A 23113-nucleotide genomic window follows, 5' to 3' on the forward strand; every position below is an offset into this window, starting at 1 on the left:
CTCCGCTCGGGAACTGGTTGCTGTGTTATCCTTATCATCATTTCATCCTCATCACCGACGCGCAAGTCGCCTACTGTGGCGTCGAGTGAAGTAAGACTTGCAGTTGTCAGCCGAACTTCCCTGGATGGGACCTCCCGGCCGCCGGTGCCACACGATCATTTCATTTCCATCTGTCTCAAAAGAATGTGGACTCGCATTTGGAAGGACGAAGGTTCGAATTCCCATCCGGAAGTTCGTGATTTCCCTAAATCGCTCCATAGAAATGCCAGAATGATTCCTTTTGAAAGGACACGGCTGATTTCCTTCTTTTCGTAATCCGAGATTATGTTCCGTCTCCAATGACCGCGCTGTCGACGGGACGTTAAACACAGATCTTCCTTCCTTTCTTTGAAAGAATGATACAAAAGCAACTAACCAGCACCACTTGAACTTCTTTGTACTGGTCTCAATTTATTGTGCTATTTGAAAAACAAACAGGAGCTGCTCCATTGGAGAGAAAAAGTGTTCATTTAAACTACGTGTACTATAATTTCAGCAGTAGTAGTTGCCAAGTGTGAAGCGTCTGAACGGAAATTATGGCGTCTGTCGTAATGACGACACTCACATATCTCCGATATGTGCGAAGGCGAGCGTTCCAACAACTTCGCCCAGCTGTCCAAAGGAGAAGACGTTGACCACCTTGAGTTCGTCCTCGCACACCCAGTCCTCCTGCGAGGGCGCCGTCCGCGAGAACCACGTGCGGTCGTAGTCCCAGCCGTGCTGGCAAGGAATGGGCTCGTCGCTGCTCGAGTTGAACATCAGGCACTTCTCGAAAGACGTGTTGTCTTCCTTTCTGAAACAAAAGGTGAAAGGAAGATGAGACTAAATATTCCTCGCACATTAAAACAACTGACACATTGTGTCAGTACCGGTCTCGAACCCTTGCCTTGCTCCTGCTAATCTAGTGCAAGTGATAGACCAACTCAGCTGTGGAAATTTCTAAGCACGGAACGGACATTTGGAGTCGAAGGACGAACAAGAACTATGAAGCATACCAACTTTCCGCATTTGCTGTTATGCGGTTGGGGGAACAGCATCAAGATCGCACACCAACTATAGTGTGAGAGAACTGTCAGCCACTAGAAGCGTGCTATAAAGTGCGCCTCGCAGGTGGCTTCGTGAAGGTGGTACCTTATATATGTACCATCACGCTCTAAAAAATCCAAACAACTGGAAATGGTTCCGCCTAATATGCATGCAGCCCACGTATTGTAACTTCCTTGCTGGTCCTCTAATCTCTTTTCGGTACAGTCCTTTGTCTATAAAAAATGTTCACTGTAAGAGACCACTAGAGAACACTGCTCTGTATGGAACTCGAATAAATTTGAGGTGTGTCTCTAATCTTCTACTGTACTTTTTTTGTTACGCACGTAGTTTTATCTGCGTGCCACTGTCATAGCTGACACGGCAGACTAATAATCAGCTTGGGGCTGAAGCTCTTTTTTCCGTGTTTGCTTTAACAATACGTATGTTTTTGGATAGGGTCCGCTGAAGATGCTGCAGCTGCAGTGAGACATGTTTGGGTTAAAAAAACAAAATTGTGTTATGCTAAAGGCGGACCCTATCCAAAAACATACGTACTGCAGACTAAATAGCTAAAATGAAGAACTTGTACGACTAGCTTACCATCATGAACTATTTTTGATCTCCATAGGTATTTTCGGATGAACTTCAATTATTTTTAATTGTAATCACAGCGAATCAGCTTGAGTTTGTGAATAGTTAACTCTTATCCAGTGCGGCGCATCCTCCATTATGAGAAAATGGTGATCCAGCCTAATGTGGAGTTGAGTGGTGTGTTGGATTGATCCTAGTTTGGTATGCGAGATGGTATGGGTTCGGTTCCCACTTCAGACTACGATTTCTAACCAGCACGAACAGACTCCCTTCATATCTGGTAACGACAAGTGAAGAACGTGGGGTAGCTCCATGGTTGCAAATCACTATTAAATATGATAACCTTCACTGTCGACTGGAGCAGAGTCGGCTTATATCCGCTCATGACAGGGACTAAAGTTGCCATGAGTAGAAACTCAGTCACCAATAATCTTTCTTACATTAGAAATTTCAGTTCAGTTAACGAACCAGTCGTCAGATAAGATCAAAGGGTACGTATTCCGTATTTTATAAGAACTTCAGACGTTCAGTTCCATCGCTCAGTTGTTTCACAAAGATTCCAAAGTCCTCAAGGCCTCCACAAAAGGTGCATATCGGGATTATAATAACGATCTAGCACAAAAATTTTCATAATGACATTTCAAGCTCTACCAGCAGTACATCTAACTACTCGTGAAAAAATAATTCTGAATTTTAATAGCTCTTCGTGCCTAGTCAACAATAACGAAAGAGAGCCACCACCTTCCATTACATCGTTTAAAGTTGTAACACGCCACTCCTAGCTATTGGTGGAAAATAATTTGACAATTAACGCCTCTTCGCTGGTAGTCAAGAACGATGACGTCTGCAAGACTCGACTCCCTGTCAGCACAGAACTTTGCGGCGTGTTATTTCTAGTTCAAAAGTGTGTATATCTCACTACTGCTGCATGGTAACGATATTTAATGTCTTTTTGTGGCTAAAAAATAACGGCGATAGGTACCACGTTCGATTCTCCGTACAGTAATAATTTTTCATCTCTTCGTTTCAGCTTGAAACATCTCGCTACTGGTGAATAAATACGATATCTGATATTTGATTGCGCTCATTCAACAATCTGGTTAAGTGCTGAGTTCTAAAATACATCCAATACAAAGCTTTAGTTCACATCATTTCAAGTTTGAACACACACACACTGTGAATGAAACAATATTCAATATCTTTGGTGGTTAGTTGATAGGGATAATAACTGCTGTATATGAGTCTCCGTCCAGTACAGTAACCCTTGTCATGTAATTACAAGTTCAGACTTGCTAACTGATACTGGTGAAACATTAGAAACATCCCTTCTCTTTGTGACTAGTCATTAATCACGCTGGTCGCGGTGGGCGAGCGGTTCTAGGCGTTTCTGTCCGGAACCGCGCTGCTGCTATGATCGCAGGTTCGAATCCTGCCTCGGGCATGGATGTGTGTGATGTCCTTAGGTTAGTTAGGTTTAAGTAGTTCCAAGTTCTAGGGGAGTGATGACCTCAGATGTTAAGTCCCATACTGCTCAGTGCCATTTGAACCATTAATCACGATTCTTGCTGCGTTTGAGTCTAAGTCAGGCACGAGCGCTTTGCTTAGTTATCGTTGATTTTAGGTGCAGGGGTTTGAAACCATATCCTGAACAAAACAGTTCGTCACATCGATTTAAGTTCACACACTGGCAAAAGTAGCTGCTCATGAATACCGTAGACATTTAATATCCTTCGTGTTAGATAACAAGAGTTAAAGGTGATTTTCGAATTGAACGTAAATCCACTTGTCATCATGAGTACTATGAAACTACTAGTCATTCGCGTTTGGCGTTGAAATTTTCATGGAGCGCATGACATTGGTAATCGCAGCTTTTCTAACTGGTTAGGTCGTTAACCAGATTGTGCAAAAGCGATCGACGCTTAATAGGTACTCGTCGAGTCTACGGAATACCTCATTTCTTATATTTCGAGTCCAATTAATTTTCAGTATCCTTCTGAAACGCTTCGAATCTCTTCTTTTCCTGTTTTGCCGTATTCCATGATTCAGATCTATCTAAGGGTCGTACATTTTCAGAAATTTCTCCTTCAGATTAATATTTGATGAGCAGCTGTGGATCGCCACGCAGTCTGCAGACATGCAGCGTGATTGAAGCAACATTGTATAACGTGAATTATCATCACCGACGTTGTACAATAACATAATAACAAAATCAAGTTATTGAGAAGCACATTAGAACCCTACGTTAAGTAAAATTCTCCATGGACAAAAGCAGTCCTATTGCTGTTGTCGCTAATGCACATTTATACAGTGGTGCTCAAAGCACAGGTTGTCGATTTGAACGTAGACGATAGAAGACATTGTCATCGTGAGTATTTGGCTGGCTGAGGGAGGAGAGGCAGTGATGCAACGTCTTGATCGACACAGTTCGCTTCAAAGGCGAGATTTAAATTGCAAGCCTGTCCATAGTGTGTCAGTAAATGAGTATAAGCGACACAGTTATTGGTCATTCGCCTCTTAGATGGGATTTTAAGCTTAGTGAACTCCTATATTTGATCCGTAGGAAGTGGACTACGTGCTTGCGCCGGGTTTCAACATCTACCTTCTCTCTCATAATAATCAAACCAAAATGACACCACATCCTGTATACATCATCAGGGTCGCAGGCTCTTAAAAATCTCATACGTTGGGCGCGCAAGCTGCCAAAATGGCTTCTAGCAGAATAGTCATGGCTCACGACCCGAGGTACTCGATAGCGGAATAAATATTTGTCACAGTAATTTACCGACCACAGGCTAGGAGATGGTGGCAAACCGCTCCTGGTCGCTAGCCCACATGAACAACAGACTTCGAGTCGATGCTCTTGTCTAAATCCTAAACCAAAATGCAGAGAGTCGGCAAGATACCTAGGTACCGATATAATTTTTCATTCCCCTCTCCTCGTCACAAAAAAACGTGACACTACATTCTAAGCAGAGGTACACTAGAGTGTTACTTTCATGTCACAACACACAAATAAATCACAAATGAAATTTGTCAACACATTAAACGGCATTCACCACGTCGCTGAAGAACTTCTTGAGATCTAGCAGCTAACTGTGTCGTTCATTCTTTTTTCCTGTTTCACTGGGCTTTCATAAAATGTTTTCTAGCATCTGCAATGGGTACAGACTTCACATATAAACATCCACCTGTGGATTCTGCACTCTGTACTTTATTTTTAATTAGTCACTCCTTCTGAATAGTCTGATGCTGCCCTCCACGAATTCCTCGCCTGTGCCATCCTCTTCATCTCAGAGTGGCACTTGCACCCTACGGCCTCAATTATTTGTTGGATAAATTTCAATCTCTGTCTTCTTTTACAGTTTTTATCCTCTACAGCTCCCTATAGAACTTGGAAATTATTCTCAGATGTCTTAATACGTACAATACCATCCTGCCCTTCTTATCAACGTTTTCCGTATGTTTCCTTTCTTCTCCGATTCTGAGGAGAACATCTCCATTCTTTAACTTGTCAGTTCACCAAATTTTCAACGTTCTTCTATAGCACCACATTTCAAACTCTTCGGCTCTCTTCTGTTCCGGTTCTCTTCTGTTCCAGTTTTCCTACAATCCATGGTACACTATCGTACCATGTTGTTCTCCAAACGTAAATTCTCAGAATTTTTTTTCCTCAGATTAAGTGTTACGTTTCATACTAGTAGGCTTCTTTTGGCAGAGAATGCCCTCTCTGCCTTTGCTAGTCTGCTTTTTATCTCCTCCTTTCTTCGTCTGTCATGGGTTATTTTGCTTCCGAGGTAGCATAATTCCTTAACTTCGCCTACTTCGTGATCACCAATTTTGATGTTAATTTTCTCGCTGTTTTCATTTCCGCTACTTCTCATTACTTCTGCCTTTTCCCGTTTTACTCTCATTCCCTGTCTGTACTCATTAGACTGTTATTCAGTTCAACAGATCCTGTAATTCTTCTTCACTTTCACTGAGAACAGCAATATCGTCAGCGAATCTTATCACTGATATCCTTTCATCCTGCATTTAATTCCACTCTTGAACCCTCCTTTTATTTCCGTTGTTCTTGGTCTTCTAGTCTCATTGCTCTCTCTTGGTCCTTGTACATATTGTACATTACTCAGCTTTTCCTGTAGCTTACTCCTATTTTTCTCAGATTTTGAAACATTTGCGCAATTTCACATGGTTGAACGCTTTTTCCTGGTCGACCAATCTTGTGAATGTGTTTTGATTTTTCTTCCGTGTTGCTTCCCTTATCAAGCGCATCATCAGGGCTTCTCTCTCTGGTGCCTTTACGTTGCCTAAAGCCAAAGCCCTCGTCATCTAGCAGTTTCTCAATTTCTTTTCCATTCTTCTATATATTGCTCTTGTCAGCAACTTGGAAGCATGAGCTGTTAGGCTGGCTGTTAGATGGTTCTCGCACTTATCTGCTCTTGCTATTTTCGGAACTGAATGGATGATATTTTTCCGAAAGCCTGATGGTATGCCGTCAGTCTCATACATTCTACACACCAATTTGAATGGTCCTTTGTTTGTCACTTCCTCCAATGATTTTAGAAACTGGGATGAAACCTACTCCATCTGACTTATTTGGGCTTCAGTCTTCCAAAGCTCTTTCTACATTCTGAATTTATCACCGAATCCCTTATGCCTTCCATCTCGAATCAAATTTCTTCTGTCACGTCATGAGACAAGTCCTCCCTATCACAGAGGTCGCCGCGCGAGGTTGCCGTGCAGTCTAGTCGCCTTGCCACAGTTCGAGTGGCTCCTCCCCCCTCCCCCTCCCCCTCCCCTCCATCCTTCTCCGCCCACGGATCGGAGGGTCGAGTCCTGTCTCGGGCATGGGTGTGTGTGTGTTGTCCTTGTTCTTAGCGTCAGTTACAGTTACTTTAAGTTAGATTAAGTAGTGTGTAAGTCTAGGGACCGATGACCTCAGCAGTTTGGTTCCAGAGGAACTTACCACAAATTTCCAAATTTCACCGAGATCTTCAAAGTAGTTTTTCCATCTTTCTGCCCTCTCATCTGCGTTTAACAGTGGAATTCCCGTTGCACTCTTAATGGTACCAACCTTCCTTTTAATTTCACTGAATGTTGTTTTGACTTTTCTGTATGCTGAGTCAGTCCTTCCTATGATCATTTTTTCCGATTTCTTCTTATTTTTCCTACAGCCATTTAGCCTTAGCTTCGCTGTACTTCCTATTTATTTCAATCGTAAGTGATCTAAAAGTTGCGACATTGTCGCGAATAAAACAGTAACCCGTATATATAAAAGTTTCCTTTAATTTACGTCTAGGGTCACAAACTTTTTGTTAACAGATTACCGGTTTCGGTCTATAATGACCATCATCAGATGTGCAGCAAAAAATGGGAAAAACATAAATACACTCGCAGATTGTCTACAGCTTAAAAAATAGACCATAATGAAAAGTACTACTGACATATATATGCATTTGTGCGCTTTAAGTATGAAGAGGCATACCTGTTTTATAAAAACAAAGTCCTAATATACTGCAGCCAAAGTGGCATCGTCAAATGTTAAATGCAAAATCAGCACCAGCATCGTCAAATATATATAAATAACAGCATATGCACGAGTCATGTTGTCAGTAGCGCTACTGTTCAAAACAAGCTGCTGTACAGTAGCCACAAGATGTTTCTGTTGTAGGTTCACCCGATGTCGCTAATACACACTAGTTTTCAATGATTAATATACACTAATATGATTAATATACACTAGTTTTCAATGATTAATTGAACAGCGTAAAATAAAGGGGGGATACAATAGTTGAAGTCTGTAATGAGTTTATAACGTATAAGAGGCATTACAGTAATAAAAAGAGGTAAAATAGAACACACATATTGGCACTCGAGCATATGTCAACTACTGTCTCTTAACTCTTCCTCTTTTTAACAATCTGACTTTTGTCGTGTTCTATTTTATCGCTTTTCATTACTGTAATGCCATTTTTTTCTCAAAGCATATTGGTATTATATAGGATTTCAATACACCATATTATTCGCCACTCTTTTTGATTACAAAACCTTATTTTTCAAAATAATTTCCATTCAATGCAAAGGCCTTACTGGCAGGACCTGTATGTCTGCGTGGTACCACTCGACTGGTCGACAGTAACGCCTGCATCATCCATGCACTGCTTCCCATGGAGCGCATCCTTCATTGGGCCGAGCTCATTGCTCTTTACGATCTTTTGTTAGGTGGTGAGAGACTTTTCTTTACTGTTATTTCATCCCTTCGCATCCCATACGTGCGGGAGGAGGGGGGGGGGGCTGTGAGCGGTACAGTCAACTCGCTTTTCAGCGAATTGACAATAAAATAATAAAGCCGTTGAAAAACTAAGAAACAGATAGTGGACATATATACACATAATTTAAAACTTTTTGAAGGTGAAAAATAAAATGCAACTTTTGAGATGTGTGATGGATGCCTTTTTGGACTGGTACTTAAAAATAGTAATAATAAAAGGTAAAATGAATACAATAAGCACAGATTAAAATCATGTTGCCAAAACACTGATATATAAAAGAAGCACTTTTCTGTCACTAGAAATTGGAAGGACCTGCCATGGGATAGGGAGTCAGTTGTTAAAAGGGAAAAAGTTGACTGGTGAAGAGGGCAGGAATGTGGTAGTATAAGAATGTTTAGATCCAAACCGCAGATACAGGAGCAGTATAGTTCGATCTTTGGACAGTATGTCCTCCAGAAACGTTTGCTTCTTACAGTATTGACATTGTGTCTCGACGGTCAGAGTTAAGTACATGGTAAAGACAACCTCTGCGGCGACCAGATTTCACATCAAAGGCTGCAAACATCCGTTCTGTATGTCATCACTATAGATGGCATAGTTAGAGAAAGAGGAAAGACACCGTGATGTGAGTGTGCACTTAAAGAAAGTACATCCAAAACAAATGCTGCTCTGTCAGGTGACATCCCTTTTTACATACTTTTTATGGATAATAAGAGGGCAGGAATGTGGTAGTATAAAGATGGAGGACTGGTGCATTGCAGCGATGGGGTAAAAGTGGCTGTTGGGACCGAAGAGGGCATGGGCCAGAGGGGGGAACTGGTGACAATAATAGTTGTTGGGAAAAGTAGGTGGGGAAAGCAAGGCTGAAAAGTAAAAAGGGGTAAGGGTATGTGGGGAGGGGAGGAAGAGGAAGCCCTGATAGGGTGGATTATGTGGTTGGACCTATAGCTGGTAGTTCATGATCTGGAAGGATGAGATGGTTGAAATTCCTTTGGGCAAGCATGTAGAGGGTGTGTAGTGGAGGGTTAGTGGTTGATGAAGGGGCGGCAATGTATGATTGGAAACTAGAGGGGAAATGATAGGATTATTGGAGACGAGTTTGTGGGTGGTGTAGACTGAGGAGTGAGGGGAGGCAGGAATGTGATGAGTTGGTAAATGATCCTTGTGGGGGAAGGTGAACAGATGCAGAAAATGAGGCAGGGTGCATGACGTTCAATGATCTTAAGGGACTTATAGAACCTGGGAATGGCGAATATCCATGCATAGCAAAGGATGGAGCAGATTGGTATTTATACATGTGAAGGACAGTAGAGGTGTGTAGCCCCAGGTTTGGCCAGTTAGTAGTTTTCGTAGTTTTAGTCTGTAGTGGGATTTATGTAGGATGGTTGGTAGGTGAGCTTTCCACACTGAATGCTAGTCAGAGGTTAGTCCAAGGTATCTTAGTGTATCAGTTACCTAGAGGGGACGGTCATAATCGAAGAGGTATAAGCAATGGCGACAGGAAGTGTGTGTAGTGCGACATGTTATTATTGCCTCAGTTTGGAGGGGTTAATCTTAGGGAGCCATTGGCTAACCCAGGAGGTAAAGTGATTGAGATGGATTTAGAGGGATTTTTGGGACTTTTGGAGTGTAGCATAGAAGTGAGGAAAGCAGTATCATCAACATCCTGAAGGAGATATCTTGGAGGAGATGGTTTGGATGTATCAGAAGTGTATAAGAGTTAAAGGAGAGGGGAGAGAATGGAACCTTGGTGCACTCCTGCAGTGGGATGGAAGGTATGGAAAATGGTGTTGTTCAGAAGGACATAGGATGGGCGATTGGAGAGAAAGGATGTAATAAGGTGTACATAGTTGATGGGAAGTGCATAAGTCTGGAATTTGAAAGGGAGACCGGAACACAACTTGCAGTTCTATGCTTCCTCTAGATCAAGGGAGACAAAGATGGTGGAGTTACAGTTGTTGACTTGTTGGGATAGGAGATGGGTGAGGTTCAGGAGTTGATCATCAGCAGAGAGGAAAGGTAGAAACCATGGTGGGTAATAGGAAGCAGAGGATGTTCATGCAGATGGTGGTGGATGCAATGGGAAAGGATGGATTAAGATACCTTGCTGAACACTGAGTGAGGATGATGGGGCGTTATGAGGACATATCGCATATCGGAGGGGGGGGGGGGGGGGTCCATATGGCTTGAGGAAAAGTGAGATTTTGGAGATTTTCCACAGATCGGGACAGTAGCCTGAGGAGAGGGTAGTGTTACACAGGGCTGCAACAGTGATGAGAAAGGAAATAGGACATTCTTTGATGTGGTGATAGGCCATGTGGTCATAACCAGGGGATGTGTTGCGTTTTCTGTGAAGTACTTGTTTATGTCCTGTGCTGTGATTGGGGCGTTTAATACTGCTTCTGGGAGATGGAGGGGAGGAGGACATCATCAGGGAGGAGGAGCTGGCGGAAGCCACCTTGGGAGAGGGTAAGGAGGGTGGAGAGATGGAGACTGGGTGGGACATGGGAATACAGTTTCGACAGCGGGCAGGGGTGGGAGAGGATGGGTGAGACAAGTGGGTGAGGAGGATCGAGTTTGTGGGAGGTGTACAGGATCTGTATCCTTTCAAGGAAAAGGAGGAGGTGGGGGAACGGAATGAGATCGTACAGGATCCATGTGGGGGAGGGGAGACGGATGCGATAGGCGAGGCAGAGCGCATGGTGTTCAAGGATTTTAAGGGATTTATAAAAGGTAGGGGGGGGGGGCGGAGATCCAGGCTGGATGGGTGTAACAAAGGATAGGGCGGATGAGGGATTTATAGGTGTGGAGGATGGTGGAGGGGTCCAGACCCCACGTACGGCCGGAAAGGAGCTTGAGGAGACGGAGTCGGGAGTGTGCCTTTGCTTGGATAGTCCGGAGATGGGGGGTCCAGGAGAGGCGATGGTCAAGGATGACGCCAAGATACTTGAGGGTGGGGGTCAGGGCGATAGGACGGCCATAGACGGTGAGATAGAAATCAAGGAGGCAGAAGGAAGGGGTGGTTTTGCCTACAATGATCGCCTGGGTTTTGGAGGGATTGACCTTGAACAACCACTGTTTGCACCAAGCGGTGAACCGGTCAAGATGGGATTGGAGAAGGTGTTGGGAGCGCTGCAGGGTGGGGGCAAGGGCAAGGAAGGTGGTGTCATCGGCGTACTGGAGAAGGTGGATGGGGGGTGACGGCGGCGGCATGTCGCCGTATACAAAAGGTATAGAAGGGGGGAGAGGACGGGGCACACCGGCAGAGGGAAAAAAGGTGTAGGAATCCGTGTTATGGATGGTGACGTAGGAAGGACGGTGGGAGAGAAAGGAGCCGATCAGACGGACGTAGTTAATGGGAAGGGCGAAGGTTTGGAGCTTGAAGAGGAGACCGGAATGCCATACGCGGTCATAAGCATGTTCGAGGTCCAAGGAGAGGAAGATTGCGGAGCAACGGGAATTAAGCTGTTCGGAAAGGAGATGAGTGAGGTGAAGGAGTAGGTCGTCGGAAGGGAAGGACGGACGGAAGCCACACTGGGTAACGGGAAGGAGGCGGTGCTGGCGGAGATGCTGGTGGATGTGGCAGGTGAGGATAGATTCCGGTTTGCCAGGTTTAAGGAACATCAGGATATGGGAGGTTTTCCACAGGTAGGGGTAGTAACCGGTGGACAGGACTACATTGTAGAGCCTGGTCAGGGTGGAGAGGAAAGAGAGAGGAGCTTCACGAAGGTGACGGTAGGTGACACAATCGTGACCAGGAGCAGTGTTGCGTTTTGTGCGGAGTGTAGCAATGAGATCCTGTGTAGTGATGGGGGCATTGAGTTCTGCATGTGCAATGTTGCCAAGTACTGAAAAACAGGCGTGAGGGGTGGGACAAAGGTGTCAGTACGATCGCGGACATCCTGGAAGAGGGAGTAATCGAACTGGGGATCATCGGGGATGGAAAGCACATCGGAGAGGTAGGAGGCAAAGTGATTGGCCTTACTAAGGGTGTCAGGGAAGGGGTGATCATCATGGAGAAGAGGATAGTAGGGGGAGGGTTTAGTTCCAGTAAGGCGACGGAAGGCTGACCAGAACTTGGACGAGTTGGTAGGTAGGGTAGCATTTAAACGGGTGCACGTCTGTCGCCAGTCCCGGCGTTTCTTAGCCGCAGTAGCAGTGATGACAGTTAGGGTTTTGAAGAAGTAGGCGGCGAGGAACCCAGCAGGAACACCCCTGTGAGTATTTCAGCTGGTGGACGAGTCTGACGACTCACCATGCTTTCGTTTGCTACCAGGTCCCCGTACAAATTCTGCAAGCGCCTGTGAATATCTGCGATGCTCTGGTTTTCCACCGAAAGAAAATCAGTGGTACGCACTTTCGTTACAGAAGCTATTTAGAAGGATACGTACAGTGCCGCCACCTATCAGATCTTCATGAAACGATAGGGGCTGAAGCAGAAATATGCCACAACGCCCCAAAAGAAATTCCGCGTTTTTTCATCTGAATTTGGCCGAGAAAAAGAAATGTGTTGTATTACTTACTGAAAGCCCCTCTCAAAAAGTTATTCACGAAAGAACAAAAAGAAAAAGCGTCACCGAAACCGCCAATCATCAGATGGAATCATCTACAAATTCGAGGCGTATTTGAGAAGTGAAAGCTGTCCGCTTGTATTTAAATGTTCTCAGCTCAGAACGAAGTTACATCCGGCCGTACGTGGGGTCTGGACCCCTCCACCATCCTCCACACCTATAAATCCCTCATCCGCCCTATCCTTTGTTATGCCCATCCGGCTTGGATCTCCGCCCCCCCTCCCTTTTATAAATTCCTCCAAATCCTTGAACGCCATGCTCTCCGCCTCGCCTATCGCATCCGTCTCCCCTCCCCCACGCGGATCCTGTATGATCTCAACCCCTTCCCCCACCTCCTCCTTTTCCTTGAAAGGATACGGATCCTGTACACCTCCCGTAAACTCGACCCTCCTCACCCGCTCGTCTCCCCGATCCTCACCCACCCCCGGCCACTGCCGCGCCTGTATTCCCACGTCCCACCCGGTTTCCATCCTTACCCTCTCCCAAGGTGGCTTCCGCCAGCTCCCCCTCCCTGATGATGTCCTCCTCCCCTGAATCTACCCCTCCTATCAACTTTGATCCTCCCCCCCACCTTCTGTGTCCTTTCCTTTAGGCACCCTCCCTCCCCCCCTTTCCCTTCCCTTCTCTTTCCTTTCCCCCCTCCCTCCTACACTCTCCCCCAGGCTTCCCCTCTCCCTTCCTCCCTCCCCCTCTCTCCTTTGCGCATGGCATCTCTGCTCTCCCCTCTCCCATTTCCCCTTCCTCCTCCTCCACCTTCTCTCTTGGCAGGTCCCCGGACTCGTAAACGCTCAGTGAACATTCGCGCGCCGGAGATCATCGCCATCAGTGTTTAGTGTGTGTGCATCGTGTTTCGTGCAGTTACAACTCAACTGTTCACATGTGCTGTCGCCGTTCTCCGTGTTTTGTGCGCCGTGTCTCCAAGTGTTAGTATTTTTTTCGTCCAACGTGAACGGCTTCTTGTTTATTGTTTTTTTGTATCTCCATTTTTTGCCCGCCGTTTTTTGTATTGTATATATCACCTCTCTGTCATGTTTATTGTTCCACTTAAGGCTGAAGAGCAGCGTACTATGCTGCTGACAGCCCGCCTGTATAGGTGTTTAAAATTACAATAAAGGAAAAAAAAACGAAGTTACATGGAGGCAGCGGTGTTTATGGATTGTTTACGAAGCCGCCAAAGTCATTACTTTGATTCAGCAGTCGTTTGCGAGTGAAAGCAAACGAGTATGGCCCTGAAAATCGTTGCTCCCGCCAGTTATGAAGTGCGTGCTGCAATTAAATTTTTGTGTGTTAATTGATCTAAAACTCCACATATTCATCAGTGGATATACCTACTTTATGGGCCTACAGTCATAGACAGCTTTGCCAAGGCCTTAAAGTAGTCTTAAGTAGGTACACGATGAGCGGAGTGGCAGGTCTAGAACGTTAACATTATGCAGCTACCTCATCAAAACCTGCAGTCTGGTCGATTATTGACCGCTCGTACTCTGATTCATGAATTTCCTCTCGACTGTCACGGAAAATTTCGTATGTCGAAAATAGTGTGTAAGGTGAGGACCGAAACAGCTTACCGACCAATACAAAGAGGACCGTTGTTGACCAGATGGAGATGCTTCGTTTTCTTGCTATTCTTCTCAAATGGTTCAAATGGCTCTGAGCACTATGGGATTTAACCTCTAAGGTCATCAGTCCCCTAGAACTTAGAACTACTTAAACCTAACTAACCTAAGGACATCACACATCCATGCCCGAGGCAGGATTCGAACCTGCGACAGTAACGTTCGCGCGGCTCCAGACTGTAACGCCTAGAACCGCTCGGCCACTCCGGTCGGCGCTATTCTTCACACTCGCTTCCTCGCACTACTACGTCTTTTTGTACGTGAAACTATTACTTGGTTGACAATGGGTTGAAGAGGAACGCAAGTCTACCACTGTCTACCTGTTCATTTCCCAAACGGAGAACTTCTATGGAGAGGGGTTGGAAAACCTAGTCCGAAGTTACGAAAAGTACTTACAAGGAAGACACAAGTGCCATCACTTGATTTCCTAGGAACTTCGCTCAGTCGAATAAGAGTAAAAATAAGCGATCCCGTGTCTCGGCTTACACGTAGATACTCGACTGTTTCTCAAGAAACGACGGTCAAAGTTTTCACCGTTCTGCATCCTTAGACGAACTGGTTGCTCAGTGGTTGGCGTCACAGGTTCTTAATCTTGCACCCTGTGTTCGAAACCTGATTATTGTTTTTTTAAATTTTTATTGTTTTCCTTTATCTACCCATGTCCGCAGAAGTTTACAGCACGAATGTTTCGTATCAGATTAGGAGATACAGGAGCGTTATATTAATTGTAAATTACAACTGGATTTCACAATGAGTGTCAGACATTTATTATGTAACATTTGTGCGTATCGTATGTCGAGAGGCTATAATCTCTTTAAATTCTCATATTTTGATATTTAATTCTTATATCAATTCTTATATTAATTCTTATATTTTATTCATATGTTTATTCTTTAGGAAGATTTGGTGCGTTACCCTCGATGATAGCGATTGTAGAAACATTCGAAACACAGATGTTCTGAACATCGTGAGTATCGCGTGAAGACAGGTATGCCACAATGATACTTCGTCATATCAATCTCACTTGGGAAAGAAACGTTAACATTCTGAGAAGATTTCGCGCATTGGCAATAATTTCACGGCAAACCAAGCATAATGGAATACTTTCCCGAAAACTGGCGCTTGCGGTTGATCATGAATCAAGACACGCTACAGGAATTACACCGGAAACAATTTCAAGTAATTTTCTCATTCTTCTTTTTATTACGATCATACAATTATTAGATGACTAACGACAACGTTATGTCAAAATACGCTGTAAAACATCCGTGTAGTAACCTTCTACAAACATGGGTAGATAAATGAAAGCAACAAAATTAAAATAAAATAAATAAGAAACAGTTAACGGGTTTTGAACATGGGACACAAAATTAAGAAGCCTCGACGCTAACAACTGTGCCACCATTTAGTCTCAGTATCTAAAAGGTACATAAAAGGCACACAAAGTCTCTGGAAAATACCTCGAAAACTTTGACCGTCGTTTTTTCCGAAACTATCGAGTATCTACGGATAAGGGGAGACTGATGTTCGCTTATTTTGACCGCTCTTCCACTGAGCGAGGTTTCTGGCACCTATCGTGTTGTCCTCGTTAGAAGTAAATGACATTACGTGGAAAAGCGGAGTAGGTGTGTATAGTATAATGTCTAAACAGCTCTTAGGTTTCGAGTACGTCACGCAGTAATTGTCTGAAAATAGAAAGACAGTGTCGTACTACCTGAATTGGGCAGCAGCTTAAGTAAATAGTCCATTTCGTTACTGAAATGCGAGTAGTCTCTTCACGGGTAAGATCCGATTCTCACCTGGGTATGTGCAAGGCCTTCCACTGCTGCTGCGTGTAGTTGGTGGACTCCCTGCCGGGCACGTGGCACCAGTGGTCGGGCACGGTGAGCGCGATGACGAAGTTGACGTACGGCATGGCGGCGAACGTCATCACCAGCAAGTTGAAGGTCCAGTTGAAGCGCTGCTGGAAGCGGCCGCGCGTGCCCACCGCCTCCAGAAGACTGTCCATCACATTTCTGTCTGGGGCATTTCCGTCTTCGTCCTTCCTCAAAGGGCCCAGCTCTGCCATTTTACTCGGCGCTTTTGTCCTGCTGTTTGTAACCCTGTCTTGTGTTGATAAAAACTTCTCTGTAAACATAATAGTTTAACTCACTGGTGTTAATTTAAAACTAAAAATTTTCAATTTCCTATTCCAGGAACAAGACACATATACATTTACATATAACTTCGTAATATGGGCAGCCACGGCTGTTTGAATTCATGTTAAACTGAACTTGATGAAGCCACAAGCAGGTGTCAACTAATGATTAATTCACGACCGGTTGCGCTGCGTTAAAGCAGCATCTTCAGGTGGTTGTACTCAGAAAGGAAAGCGTCCTTGTAATCTATATATTTAAAAATTATGGACAGCCAATAAAAAATAAACCCAAGTAAAAAGAACTAATAGTAATGTCGCATACATTGGCACCGAAAGACGCCCCCAAAGTTTACGGTCGCAGAATCCAACCTTACATAACTTTTCCCATCCTTGCGGGTTTATCTTTGCAGTAACGGAGCTGTTTCATAGGTTCTATTTTTAGACAGATGTACTATTGCATTTAATCATATTTATTACAGTAAGTATGGTTCTTTTTGCCACAGTGCCTCATCCCTTGCACTAGCAGCCCGAATGCTCTGCCAGTTACTATTTGTTGAACACTTCTCCTCTTCGTGGGGCTGCGGGCGTCTTCGGGTGCTAATCTATGTGCCACTACAGTAAGCAGTTTTTGTTTGGGTTTATTTTCATTGTCTGTCCTTAATTAAGTTTTTAAATACACTCCTGGAAATTGAAATAAGAACACCGTGAATTCATTGTCCCAGGAAGGGGAAACTTTATTGACACATTCCTGGGGTCAGATACATCACATGATCACACTGACAGAACCACAGGCACATAGACACAGGCAACAGAGCATCCACAATGTCGGCACTAGTACAGTGTATATCCACCTTTCGCAGCAATGCAGGCTGCTATTCTCCCATGGAGACGATCGTAGAGATGCTGGATGTAGTCCTGTGGAACGGCTTGCCATGCCATTTCCACCTGGCGCCTCAGTTGGACCAGCGATCGTGCTGGACGTGCAGACCGCGTGAGACATGCTCAATGGGGGACAGATCCGGAGATCTTGATGGCCAGGGTAGTTGACTTACACCTTCTAGAGCACGTTGGGTGGCACGGGATACATGCGGACGTGCATTGTCCTGTTGGAACAGCAAGTTCCCTTGCCGGTCTAGGAATGGTAGAACGATGGGTTCGATGACGGTTTGGATGTATCGTGCACTATTCAGTGTCCCCTCGACGATCACCAGTGGTGTACGGACAGTGTAGGAGATCGCTCCCCACACCATGATGCCGGGTGTTGGTCCTGTGTGCCTCGGTCGTATGCAGTCCTGATTGTGGCGCTCACCTGCACGGCGCCAAACACGCATACGACCATCATTGGCACCAAGGCAGAAGCGACTCTCATCGCTGAAGACGACACGTCTCCATTCGTCCCTCCATTCACGCCTGTCGCGACACCACTGGAGGCGGGCTGCACGATGTTGGGGCGTGAGCGGAAGACGGCCTAACGGTGTGCGGGACCGTAGCCCAGCTTCATGGAGACGGTTGCGAATGGTCCTCGCCGATACCCCAGGAGCAACAGTGTCCCTAATTTGCTGGGAAGTGGCGGTGCGGTCCCCTACGGCACTGCGTAGGATCTTACGGTCTTGGCGTGCATCCGTGCGTCGCTGCGGTCCGGTCCCAGGTCGACGGGCACGTGCACCTTCCGCCGACCACTGGCGACAACATCGATGTACTGTGGAGACCTCACGCCCCACGTGTTGAGCAATTCGGCGGTACGTCCACCCGGCCTCCCGCATGCCCACTATACGCCCTCGCTCAAAGTCCGTCAACTGCACATACGGTTCACGTCCACGCTGTCGCGGCATGCTACCAGTGTTAAAGACTGCGATGGAGCTCCGTATGCCACGGCAAACTGGCTGACACTGACGGCGGCGGTGCACAAATGCTGCGCAGCTAGCGCCATTCGACGGCCAACACCACGGTTCCTGGTGTGTCCGCTGTGCCGTGCGTGTGATCATTGCTTGTACAGCCCTCTCGCAGTGTCCGGAGCAAGTATGGTGGGTCTGACACACCGGTGTCAATGTGTTCTTTTTTCCATTTCCAGGAGTGTATATCGATCACGAGGATACTTTCGTTTCTGTGTAGAAGCTCCTGAAGATGCTGTTGCAACGCAGCGAAACCGGTCGTGAATAAATCATCAGTTAACAGCTATTGCGATTTTATTCAGGTTCATTTTACCAGATATACAATGACGGAAAAAATCGCAACATTAAAAAATAATGAATGTAGAGTAATGAAAATTCGGGAATACATTTGTCTAGATAAAATATTTAAGTGATTAACATCGCAAGATTACAGGTTAATGTTAGCACGAATAATCCATAGCAAAAGTGAAATGCTGGTATATTAATAACCAGTAAATCCGCAAGAAAGTTGAATGCAAGCATGCATATATGCATGCATTGTGTTACACAGGTACCGGATGTCAGTTTGTGGGATGGAGTTCTATGCCTGTTGCACTTGGTCGGTCAATACAGGGACGGTTAATGCTGCTTGTGGATGACGCTGGAGTTCTCGTCCGATGCTGTCCCATATGTGCTCGACTGGAGACAGTTCTGGTGATCGACTAGGCTGAGGCACGTACCTACAAAGCTTGTTGGGTTGCAACAGCCTATGTGGGCGAGCGTTACCCTGTTGGAAAACACGTCGTGGAATGCTGTTCATGAATGGTAGCGCAGCAGTTCGAATCACCAGACTGACGTACAATTTGCACTAAGGGTGCGTGGGGCAACCACGAGAGTGCTCCTGCTGTCCTACGAAGTGGCACTCCAGATCATAACTCCTGGTGTAGGTCCAGTGAGTCTAGCATGCAGACAGGTTGGTTGCAGGCCCTCAACTGACCCCATCCTAACCAACAGTCGGCAGTCACTGGCACTGAGACAGAACCAGCTTTCATGAGAAAACACAACAGACCTCCACCCAGCGCTCCAAAAGCAGTCTCCTGACACCTCTGAAGTAGCAAATGGCGGTGGTTTGGGCTCACTGGAATGCGCGCTACAGAGCATCTGGCTCAGAGATGTCCATGAAGCAACCAATTTGTAACGACTCATTGTGTCATCGTGGTACCAATTTCTGCTCAAACTGCTGCTGCAGATGCACTATCATGAACCAGAGCAATACGTCGAACACGAAGGTCTTCCCTCTGGGTAGTGCTACTTGGCCGTCCGGAGCTCGGTCTTCTAGCGACCGTACATTCTTGTGACCTCCGCTTTCAGCAGTCATGTACAGTGGCTACGTTACTGCCAAGTCTTTCTACAGTAACGCAGAAGGAACATCCAGCTTCTCGCAGTCATATTGCATGACTTCTTCTAGACTCACTGAGTTGTTAGGAATGGCGTCTTTGACAAAGGCATTCTTAACTAACATCAACTCACCACGTCCAATTTCAATGGTAACTAACACTCATGACTGTTACAACGCATCTTTAAAGCAAACCTGTTATGTATCCTCACAGTGCTGCTACTAGCGACACTCGTATGCGACTGGCACGAAACGTGAATAGACATCATCTTTCAGATGAAGAAACACTCGTACTCCCTTTCGTTTATGTCGCACAAGTCCTGCTTAGTGTTGCGATGTTTTTCTGTAAGTGTACTTTCATTGGCTTCCACTGCTATACAAGTTTTTCATTCCTTTTTTTATCATTACCTGTAAGATTACAATTTCAGTATATTGCTAGCACATCTTCGTGTTTTACAACTCTCAGCAGTTAATATTAGTCATTAATGTGAGAGTCTTAGTATTTGCGGCAAGAGCGATCCCGAACGCACGCCGCTGCCCATAGATGCCGTGCATGCGCATGTGCATGTGCATGCTTGAGCCGCCTTCGATGTGACCTAGGCTAGGATTGTTTGTTCGGACTCTGTTCTATGTACGTGTGTGATCGGTGCTAAACGGCGCACCCTACAGGAGTGGGGGGGGGGGGGGGGGGGAGAGGGGACCAAGGTGTGGGGCAATTCCATACCCCCCCCCCCCCGCCTCCCCCAGAAGAAGGTGATCTTCACAAGCCGAATGCAGCCTCACAGATATGAGTATCATTTAGAAGATAGGGGGAACATATAATCGATACTGACTAGTAGTATACACAGAAACATTTCTCATGAGATTTATACTTTATTTCGTCACTCACTGCGAAACTAATATCAGTAGCTCCCACCTCCCCACCTTCCTTCACTCCTCCCTCCCTCGTACCCTCTCTCTAGCTCCTAACGTTGGTACGGACTTGACTCTGTTGGCTATCTCCTATTGTCTTTCTGGCACCCATTCTGAAGCTTTCCTTCTCTAGCCGTTTACGTTAGAGTCATTACAGTGCGTCCTATGGAATAAGTCCGACATATACCCAGTGCCAAAGCTGTTCCCGCGCTTTATTCACCTGAAAAAAAAACTAAGGTCATCAGTCCCAAAGCGTACACACTACTTAACCTAAATTATCCTAAGGACAAACACACGCACCCATGCCCGAGGGAGGACTCGAACCTCTGCCGGGACCAGACCCACAGTCCATGACTGCAGCGCCTTAGACCGCTCGGCTAATCCCGCGCGGCATTCACCTGACAACTAAATGTACTGTCGCCATCACTGTGACATTTTATACAATCCAGCAACTCTATCCCGTATGAGGGCTAGGTAAATTTGTTACCATTGCAATGAAAGACTGTTCTTCAAGCCGAAGGTTCCTTTATTTTATGATGATGTCCTCTCTGAGGCTCATAAAATACCTGTCTGTGGCTGGTGTGACGTCATCATTGGACTGACAAAACTGGATTACACGAATAAATATCTTTGTATGTGGAAATAAGTTGAATTCACGGAAAGGAAAAAAAGGAAGTTTAGAATTCAACGTCCATCGACGAATAGGTCATTAGCGACGGATTACCAGCCCGGCCGTGTCATTGCAAAGGGGCGATCCCTGCATTCGGCAACAGTGTGATAGGAAAACCACGGAAAACCTATGTCTCAGCTGCAGTCCCCCGAATTCGAGTTCAGTGTCTCTCGTTGAAAGTTATATGATGGTCATCTGATGAACAGTGTGAAAGTTCCACGATTCAGTTTTCTCATTATCAAACGGCCTTATGGGCTGATGCATTGTCCTGAATTTTATCTTTTACCATCCCAACACTTCTCATTTATACTTGCCTTATGATCGCGAAGAATTGCACAGCATTAGCAAGTAATTATTGCACCATCTGCAAGATAATCAATACGGAGAATTCCTTTAGCATTCCAGAGAACATCGGCCTATGAAAACGAGTGCTCATTTCTTGGTGCGGCGCCACCGGCGTCCACCCACCGCACTGATTGGTGTTTCATTGTAGACGTCAAGAATGGTTCAAATGGCTCTGAGCACTATGGAACTTAACATCTGAGGTCATCAGTCCCCTAGAATTTAGAACTACTTAAACCTAACTAACCTAAGGACATCACACACACCCATGCCCGAGGCAGGATTCGAACCTGCGACCGTAGCGGTCGCGTGGTTCCAGACTGTAGCGCCTAGAACCGCTCGGCCACCCCGGCCGGCAAACATTTAGAGCACTTTCTCACAATAACATACAGAATTGACTCTAGAAGTAGATTATGTTAGATTAGATTAGCTTTCGTTCTAATTGATCCGTAGTGAGGAGGTCCTCCAGGATGTAGAACATGTCCGAAAACAATACATGACAAATATTTACAACTAAAACAAATAAGCTAATGTACTATTCCACAGGTCCCAAGTGGAAAATCGTCATTTTTTAATGAACACTATATGAAAGAGTCATTTTACAAATACTAATGCACTGAATTTAAAATAAAAAGGTTTATTTATTTATTTATAAGGTAATAAATGTTTAATGCAACTACTATAATACTTATTTACAATGAACACATTACTGCACTGAAATGGTGCAGAGGTTCGAATGTACTTACACACACACACACACACACACACACACACACACACACACACACACACACATATTTACAATGATCACATTACTGCACTGAAATTGTGCAGAAGTTATACACAAATCAGTTGGTTTTACTGAGAAATTCATCAATGGAGTAGAAGGGGTTGGCCACCAATAAATCCTTTAGGCTTCTCTTAAACTGATTTTCATTGGTTGTTAATCTTTTTATGGCTGCTGGCAAGATATTGAAAATGTGTGTTCCTGTGTTCCTGAATAATGCACACCTTTTTGTCCAAGACTAAGTGACTTTAAATCCTTGTGAAGATTATTCTTATTTCCAGTATTGACTCCATGAATTGAGGTGTTGGTTTGAAAAAGTGATATATTTTTAATGACAAATTTCATTAAGGAACAAATATATTGGGAAGCAATAGTTAGTATCCCTAGTTCCCTAAACAGGCGTCTGGAGGATGTTGTTGAGTTCACACCACATATAACTCTTACTGTAGGTTTTTGTGTCCAGAAAACTTTAGCTTGGCTTGATGAATTACCCCAAAAAATAATCCCATATGACATTATGAAATGAAAGTAAGCATAGTGTGCCAGCTTTTTCATTTTTATGTCCCCTATGTCTGAGACAATTCGCATTGCAAATAGAGTTTTGTTAAGACGCTTCAGCAGTTCTGTGGTGTGCTCCTCCCAGTTGAATTTATTATCAAGCTGTAATCCCAAGAATTTAACACTGCCCACTTCTTCTATCTGCTTGTCATCGTATGTTAGGCATATACTCGTGGGACACCCCTTACAAGTTATGAACTGCATGTGGTATGTTTTTTCAAAGTTTAGTGACAAAGATCTGGCTAGGAACCAGTGATTAATGTCCACAAATATTTTATTAGCTGATCTTTCTAAGACTACACTTGATTTTCTATTTATTGCAGTA

General features: G+C 44.9%; 1 protein-coding gene across 1 annotated transcript in view; it reads right to left on the bottom strand.

The window, feature by feature from the left end:
• The window catches only part of LOC126438389 (solute carrier family 22 member 7-like), a 147127-nt gene that overhangs the window by 118461 nt on the left and 5553 nt on the right, over positions 1-23113 (bottom strand). Inside the window, exons 2-3 of the mRNA XM_050090549.1 lie at positions 15915-16242; positions 605-832 (exon numbers count right to left, since the gene is read on the bottom strand). Coding sequence (XP_049946506.1) covers positions 605-832; positions 15915-16183 — 497 coding nt within the window. The 5' untranslated portion in view covers positions 16184-16242. The remainder of the gene's footprint in view (positions 1-604; positions 833-15914; positions 16243-23113) is intronic.

This window comes from Schistocerca serialis, chromosome 1, assembly GCF_023864345.2.
Source record: "Schistocerca serialis cubense isolate TAMUIC-IGC-003099 chromosome 1, iqSchSeri2.2, whole genome shotgun sequence".
Taxonomy (NCBI): domain Eukaryota; kingdom Metazoa; phylum Arthropoda; class Insecta; order Orthoptera; family Acrididae; genus Schistocerca; species Schistocerca serialis.